Source organism: Sinocyclocheilus anshuiensis, unplaced genomic scaffold (assembly GCF_001515605.1).
Source record: "Sinocyclocheilus anshuiensis isolate Anshui unplaced genomic scaffold, SAMN03320099.WGS_v1.1 scaffold393, whole genome shotgun sequence".
Taxonomy (NCBI): Eukaryota; Metazoa; Chordata; class Actinopteri; order Cypriniformes; family Cyprinidae; genus Sinocyclocheilus; species Sinocyclocheilus anshuiensis.
In genome coordinates, this window is record NW_015536501.1 from 1,727,324 (window position 1) to 1,736,140 (window position 8,817).

Genomic DNA, 8,817 nt, shown 5'->3' on the forward strand with positions numbered 1-8,817 from the left:
AACCGACTTGAAGCCAGATGCACAATTGTTCATGCGTTGTTGACATCTAACACAGAAGTGAAACTATGCTTAATTAAATTCGAATGTACTCGCATGAATGAAATCACTCATTAGACTTTATAAAAAAAAAAACGCTTTTTAGACTGATTTAGCAAGCTTTAAGAGCTAAGCTAAAATTTGTAATGTGGATTTTTTCCCCCCTATATAGATGGCTGTAATTGTGATGTTTTCATGACATGTATTGTTTTAGTGTTTTGTTAAATATCATTTCAAGCGCTGGGCTTTCATAGTTATCAAGTCTCTCTTCACTGCCACCTGCCTGATAAAGGGGGTTATTGCATAATGCAACTTCTAAATAGCATACTTTATTCATTTAAAGGTGGGGTAAGCGATTTCTGGTAGCCAATGTTGACATTTGAAATCACCAAAACAAACACGCCCCTCCTCGGCGTCAATCTGCAAACGCAGGCCTTCCGCTCCTTGAGTTCTCTCCAGCGCTGGAAAGCTGATTCGATATTTACACGGGTCCTACTTCTTGCCTTAAGCCTTCTTTTGTTCCGCAAACGTTTTCCTCTTTTGTTTTTTTATCCTCCATCTCTATCTTTCTGTCGCTCGTCTCAGCTAATGTCCGTCCTGTGTACTGAATGCTCTCTCCTCCACATCATGAGTAGACACGCCCCTTACTGCTGATTGGCTACAAGTTTGTTTTGCTACTCGGCCCGAATTAGTTTTCTAAAGTGTTTTTGAAAAATTGCTTACCCCACCTTTAAACTGATATTATCTACAGACAGAAACTTTTGCTTCAGACTTTGACAGAACAGGCTAAATCTTATGTACTTTAGTATTTCGTATAATGTACTGTACAAGTACAATGTAAATTGTATTCTTTTGTAAGTATGCTAAATACATAAATGTAAATATATTGTGGGAAAGAAGAGAAAATGTTGAAGCTAAATTTTTATTTGTGAAAGTTTTTGTTTAATTTTCTTATTATATTTTTTATTATGTTTGTAAATATGCCTGATACAAAATACTACAAAATACTTCAGCTGAAGAAAACAAGAGTAGCTGCCATGACCAATGTTATTTTAGTATAATTTACATAGTATTATAGCATTTATTCATATATATTTTTTTCAGTTTGGTTTTAATTTTAGATTAAATTTGAGTAATTTTGCTATATGCATTTGGCATTAGTTTTTAGGGTTTTTTAATATTTCTACTAGCTTTTTAACTTCAGTTTTATTAATTTCAGTACTTCAACTTATATTTACTTCAGTTAGTTGCCAAGGCAAAAATTCCAATTTTCATTTCAAGTTTTTTAAGTTTACATTATATATATATATATATATATATATATATATGTTTTGCATCTTTTCCATCGCTAAACAGAAGGAGATTTACCAAAAAATATTTTTGTAAGAATTTTATTAGTTTTGCATTACACAATAAACACAAAACAATACATGAAAAATAAATAAATAAAATAAAATAATAATAACAAAAGAAAAGCACACTTTTAAGAACAATTAGGGCATATAGGCAGTTTCAGTGGAAAATTAAACAAGCACTCAACAGTGGGCATGCAGCATACTAATTATTACACTGCTGGTCAGAGTCAACATTACACTGGGCCAGATGACCTAGAAATGGTTGCCATATACTGTAAAATTTATCAGGATTACCCATAACTCCAAAGTCCATATTATTTGTCAAAAACCCAACAGCAGATGGCAGCAAAGCTCTATTCAAACTCATGAACTTGATACATTCTTTAAAATGACCAATTTGCAATTTAAGCACAACTGTTACAGACATGCTAAAAGTAATGATACATTTGAGTTATTCCCAACTATTGCATGGTCCCTGGAGGTGTAATATGGACAATACATATGTCATTTCCAAAGACAGTATTTTAGTTGTCCCATATTTTACAGCACAAACGCTACCAATCAGATGTAAAAGGTAAAACATACATGCTTTTGCAAAGAAATCTGGAGCACAAAACCCCATTCGTTTACGAGAATAAAGATTCTGGAACAATTTCGCCAAGTAATTGATTCTATTCAGATCAATTCTCATTGGATGACCATTAGAGCTCAAGACAAAGACCCTTTCAGGCAAAGTCCTGTCATACTAAAACAATGGCCATGACTGAGATGATGGATCCATTTCTACCTTTCCCACTCTTCGTTTTATGTAATTCACTGGATGATCTTATCAATTCCATCCTCCAGAGCAGGGACAGGTCTGCTCTCTCCGGGTCAGAGGTCACCGTCAGAGTTCAAAGGTCAAATTTAGTATTTAAATTGAAGACCTTACAAAACGCTGATGGATACGGGTAGCTTTTATCATAATATCATTACACTGTTGGCTCTTAAATGATTGAAAGATATATCTAATTATAATTTAAAAATTACAATTATAATTCTATTGAAGTGAAGCATCCACACACACTGACTAATGTAGGTGAATGAAGATTTTACAAATTTACAGCACTTATACTTTTACCAATGTATTTTTAATCTATATCACCAATTTATTTTATAACTTTTAATTTATAACAATTAATTTACTTGTTTTTTAGCGGTAGGTTCAGTGCCTCGCCAAAGCATAAAGCTTCTTGGCTTAGGCTGGTATAATGTGTGTGTGTGTGTGTGTGTGTGTGTGTGTGTGTGTTTAAGAGCCATGATGTAATGTGAAGACTCAAGTCTTTCCCACACTTGGAGAGGGATCCCTGACAGCCTGGGAAACTAAAAGCTTCCATCTGTTCAACAGGTCAACAGAGGGTCCTGTGACCTTTGACACAGATTTGTCCCCCAGTAAACATGATGGACCAAGCTGTTGACAGAGTGGTAAACGATACAGACCAGTTCTGTGTAATCTCATCTGAGTCAGACTTATCCGATATTCTGTTGACAGGTCGTACATCTAATTGTCAACAAAGGAGGAAAAACAAATTATTTGGTAAGTACATAACTTTTTTCCACCATTAAAAGTGATTTATGAAACACCTTCCAAATTTAAATTTGCTTTTTAAAATTACTTCACTATCAAGGTCGGAATGTTCATGGCTTCACAATGCCCAACATGAACTTTTCACACTTGAAATAGTTAACCCTGGGTTATTCTAAACCTGTTATATTGCTTCAATTCCTAACCATGGGGTTAACGTTCTTATTTGCAAATTTGTGTTGTCAGTGCCATGACTAGACCAACAATGCAGAACGCGACTTGTTTACATAACAGCTCTAGCTCTTCGTATTGTATACCGTACAGTAGGCTATATCTTTATTTTCCAGAATGGACTTTTCGGTGGACTGTCAAGGTAAACATAAAGAACAGCCTCTTCTTAACTCCAATTCATCTGTTTCCATCACCATTTGACATTTTCCCAATCAAACACTAAAACTAACGTACAACGCTGCTATCTCCATGACTGTCCACGTGAATACGAAACATGCGACTGGGTGTCTGTTGCTAACCATAACATTCAGCACCTCATAATGGCTTTTCACACTGCATTTGACTTCCAGTGTTGCCAATTTAGCTACTTTGTAGCTAGATTTAGCTACTTCCCCGCCCCTTTTGAGACTTTTTCAAAAATGTAGGGACAAATATAGCAACTTCTTGGACAAACCTTATCTAAGTTCTCATCTTGCCCACTGATCTACGTTCATCTTTATATAGATCAGTGAATTTGCCATTGTGATGTCATCTAGTGACATTTAGCTACCAGTTTTAGCTACTTTCAATTGAAAGCAGTTGGCAACACTGTTGACTTCGGGTTATTGTCATTCTAAACACTGCTTTTTACATGGGGTTCTGAAACCCCGCTCTGGAGTAAACTTTGCCAACTTTATACAATATGAAATGGAGAGGTGTTAAAATGTTATGGTTAAATGCTTAAGCAACATTCAATCCCGTGATTCATACCCACGTGCTCTAGAGTAGTCACGGAAACAGCGTGCGTTGTATAAACAGTATAAGGTAAATGTCACATTAACCCAGGGTTTAGGAACATACAGTGTGAATCCTCAGTTTATGACTGCCCATGATTAATTGTTATCCCCATCTAAATTATGAGCAGTGTGAAACATGGAGAAACCCCAGGATTCCCTTTGGTTGCCGTGATTTTGCCAAGTAAGACATGTTTCTGGATCAACATCTTTTGTTGATCCTGGATCAACATAACTGTCCAAAAATATAGACTTAACCCAATCCCTACCCCTAAACCTAACCCTACCCATAATTTTCTCCTAAAAACAGTGTGAAATTATAGCTGATTAACAAGGGTGTAGAAGCACCTAACCCTTATTGTAAGCCTAAAACAGATATTTCCTGAAAAGTTATCCCTCAATTCTGATTGGTTGATAGGAATGTTGTTCCAGGATCAACAAGGATGTTGATCCAGGAACATGTTGTACTTGGTAAAATCACGGTCACCAAACAGGTCTCATGCTGCATTCATCCAATCAGTGATGCAGACACTGCAAATATGCAAAGGAGAATGTTAACCCAGGGTTTAAGAATGTACAGTGTGAATCGCAAACTTAAAAACCCAAGATTAACTTTTAACCCCAGGTAAAGTATGCGCAGTGTGAGACGTGAAGCAATTAACCCCAGGACTTCATTTACCCAGGTTTAGAATAATAGGGTACATGTCGAACGTCACCTGACCAAACCAGAAAACAGGTCTCATCTGTTGCTTGTCAGAGAACGTGTTAACAGCAGTATGAACTTATGGGGATATCCATGTACTTTTAAGGTAATCGATTAACCTAGCTATTTGTTTTTATTGTTGGCATTTTATTCAACATTAATATCCAAATGTTAGTGAAAAGAAGAAAAAAAATTAGACATCAATCTGTATATGTGATAGACATGAGTGATGCTCATCTTGAAGACATCTTGGTGAAAACAGCTCCATATTTAACAAAGCACATACAAAAGACCTGAATCAAAAGCTGCACGGCCTGTTTTACAGAATAAAGAGGTTTGTTGAGCTTAACCCCTATTACATAGAACTATTTTCAAGCCATTGACTGTGTTTAATGGTGGTATATTGAGATCTTAACCCTATATGGAAACTCCCTTCCTTTAAATGGCAGTCAAGGACCCTCATATGTAGACAATCAATACTCTTATATACTGATCACATGGATATCTGAATCTCAAAGCTTAAGAAGACAGCAAGTATTGTTTTCCAATAGTCATACTAAGTACCTGTTACACACAGTCTTTGATTCAACACTAATCAATATTTCACAATCAGTCCAGGCTATCAGAAATAAATGAGTTACATCTGGGAATGTGACATACAGATCAAGGGCCGTATAATGGAGGCCCTGAATTGCTTTATATCATCCAGGTGTGCTGGAGTACATTCAGTCTGTCAGAGATCCAGCTGCATGCATTTGGCTTCCAAATAGCTCAGTCCTTCCAGAGGTCACGAAGGTCACACATCTGCATGTGAAATGCGATGGCCTTTGACACCACCCACTGCCCCTGAGTCAGTGTGGCCCTTTTTTTACATAAAGCGCTGGTGTCGACTGCTGCGATTTACACACCTGATATTTGCCTGGACTCACTGAACAGAAGTTACAGTGCAAAAATGTATTATACTATTTATTAATAATATAATATATATATAGATTTTTTATATATATATTTGTTATATATATTATATTATATTATATGTGATATATATATATATATATATATATATATATATAGTTGCTATTCCTGGCAGAAATGTGTAGAAAAATTAAGATAATAATGTTTAAAAATTCTAGCACATTGTTTTTGGAGTAGTGACCCTTCTTTTGACCTCTGACCCTGATCTTTGTCCTTGTCTTTGCTCATTGTATCGCTTTGACCCTTTAACCTGCGGCTCCTACAACCTGTTCACAAACATGCCACCGATCACGTGACTCTGCTCCATCCAGAGCCTTGAGGTTCACCAGCAACTCAAAGCAAAACGTTGACCCTTGAACTCACTGAATTATGCATGAGAAGAATAGTTGCTGCTGGAAGTGCAATCACTGTTATTAATAATATCTTTAGACTATAGCTGCTCCTATAAATACCTTGGTTGTTTATATTTAAAGCAAGACACTACAGGTGAATAGGATAACAATTTTACACTAATAGATCACTGTCCCTTTTTGATTAATCACAGTACATTAAGACACTTGTTTTGTTTTACAAGTTTCCTAAAAAGGTATGTTTAAATATGCAAATTAGACATGATCTAATTAAATATGCGCTAATTTGCATACATTTCCAGAATAGAAATCCAAACATTGGATAAAGCCAGTTTCAAAATGCTTGTTTCATTTTGTTCTCATATTGTTTTGCACAGAGGGGGTTTTGGATCTCTCTTTCTATCACTCCATAAATAAGAAAAACTTTCATCATATTACTATTAGTAATAAAATGTAAATTATATATTAACAAACCCCTCTGTAAAATCCTTCAGAATATATGGAAAATAATAGCCCAAAATATCAAAATTGACTAGTCCCTGAAAAAATGTAAATATTATTTTTAAGTAAAATAAATATTTTAAAAATAATAAATAATAAATAATATTTTTTTAAATAAAAAAAGTATTTTAAAGTAATAAAACATTATATGTTATAATAGAATTTTGATTTTTACACTAGGTGGCAGTCCTTCTATTTTTCTACACTCGTGAGCATCAGATTAAATTTTATGTAGCCTACTACTAATCAATTGCAAAAATGATAAATGATCTACATTGATTATCAGATTGGAGAATGAATTCAATACAGATAGTGGTGAGGATAAAAAGCATAACCTACCTTTTGAATAGCTAAAACGTTAAATCCTATGCATGTCCAATATGAGAAAAAATACAAACGCATAAAAGCCTCAGTGTTTGGTAAAAGTGATTTGAAGCACATAATTGTATCCAGCCGCCTTTGGAAGGATCTGAGCTAAATGGCCAATCAAACAGAGCTTCCGAGCTTAAAGGAGCCGCCCACTTCTGTGCTTTAATACCTGATGGGGTCCATAATACAGACTATTCAATAGACCACCACTGAAGCGCGTATAAGACCAAGTGAAGGTGTGGTCATTTGGATCAGCATCATGCCAAAGTTGAGTCCGTTCAGCTCTGTTCTCACAGATACTCCTGTTTTTAGTTACATTTGAAGTCTTCCATTTATGCTCATGTCAATCATGCCAACAGAAGGCTGCGTTACGCCGCGTCTTTGCTCTCCTCGGATCTGATTCATTTGGGGTTTCCGATTGTCCCTTTTACGCACGAAGACACCACCAAGCACGGAGTTCCGGCGCGACTGTTTTATGTCCAATCTGGCTGTCTGATCTTGTTGGACACATATCTTCAGTCTCATCGATGCGCTTTCCATATCAATTGTCTCTTCTGCATGGATAAAACACGACCGGCCTTCTTCATCTTGAATAATTCTGGAGAAGACGTGTAAAAGAACGCAGTCCAGCCATGGCCATGGTGGTGAGCGTGTGGAGAGATCCGCAGGAGGAACTGGCACCGGAGGGATCTCTGGATGATCAGAGCGAAGCGGGGAGAGACCACCACCATCACCACCGCCTGAACGCAGCCGCGCACTCTCCAAACACCGGACTTCCTTCCGCGGAGGATAAAGGACAGAACTCAGCGCAGAACCAGCAGCACATTGAGTGCGCGGTTTGCGGGGATAAATCCAGCGGGAAGCACTACGGACAGTTCTCCTGTGAGGGATGCAAAAGTTTCTTCAAGCGGAGCGTTCGGCGGAACTTAACGTACACGTGCCGTGCCAACAGAAGCTGCCCGGTGGACCAGCACCACAGGAATCAGTGCCAGTACTGCCGCCTGAAGAAATGCCTGAAAGTGGGCATGAGACGCGAAGGTGAGTGCGCAGTGCATTCTTCTTTTGTAGCCCACATAAAAAAAAAAGAAAAAAAAAAAGAAGTAGAAAAAAAGAAAAGAAATTGGCCAAAATTAATAATAAAAATAAAGAGAGGTATTTAAAAAAAAAACTTCATATTGCAAATTAATATAACACAACATTAATAAACTTTTATATAGCCTACACTAGCCTGAATACTGTACAACTTGTAGCTCAAGGCCAAAAGCAATTTAATTAAAGGATTTTGCTTCTGAACATAAAAATCTCTTAAAAACATTAAAAAAAAAATATTCTTCGTGTAATAATATAACCTTATTCACAAAGCAACTTTTAAGCAGGTATATTAACTAGACCGCTTATTTAGTCTGCATTCAATTACTGGACAGGAAAAGTTGCGTTATTGCATCAGTAGAACAGATTTCATATTAATATCTTAGTGTAAAATGCATAAAATATTAAGAGCATTACAGAGTATAGTTGCTTACAGTATTGTTTTCATATTCTAGATTGATTGCACTTGCAGTTAATTGTGTAAACAGTGTGATAAATAGATAGATAGATAGATAGATAGATAGATAGATAGATAGATAGATAGATAGATAGACAGACAGATAATTCCCACGATTGCAGTGCATATTCACTTTCAGAAAAAAAGGTACAAAAACTGGTGCGGTACACTTTCAAAGGGAAAGTTTGTCGCTAATTTATCACTAAAGATAGCGCATATTAATACATTAAAGATACATATTTGTACCTAAGGTGTACATATTAGCACCTAAATGTTAGTATATTTTGAATTATCTTTTTTTCTGAGAGTGTACATAATCTAGCCAACATACAGAAAGATGAGAGTTAACATTCTATGTTATTTCTATGCACATTTCTTCTCCATCTAATTCTGTTTTGACAGCGGTTCAGCGAG

At 36.1% G+C, this 8,817-nt stretch overlaps 1 protein-coding gene across 1 annotated transcript in view; it reads left to right on the top strand.

Annotated features, from left to right (window-relative positions):
- The first annotated feature begins 7,056 nt into the window (after positions 1–7,056).
- The window catches only part of LOC107689958 (nuclear receptor subfamily 2 group F member 1-B), a 4,761-nt gene continuing 3,000 nt past the window's right edge, over positions 7,057–8,817 (top strand). The window contains exons 1-2 of the mRNA XM_016488171.1: positions 7,057–7,895; positions 8,806–8,813. Coding sequence (XP_016343657.1) covers positions 7,490–7,895; positions 8,806–8,813 — 414 coding nt within the window. The 5' untranslated portion in view covers positions 7,057–7,489. The remainder of the gene's footprint in view (positions 7,896–8,805; positions 8,814–8,817) is intronic.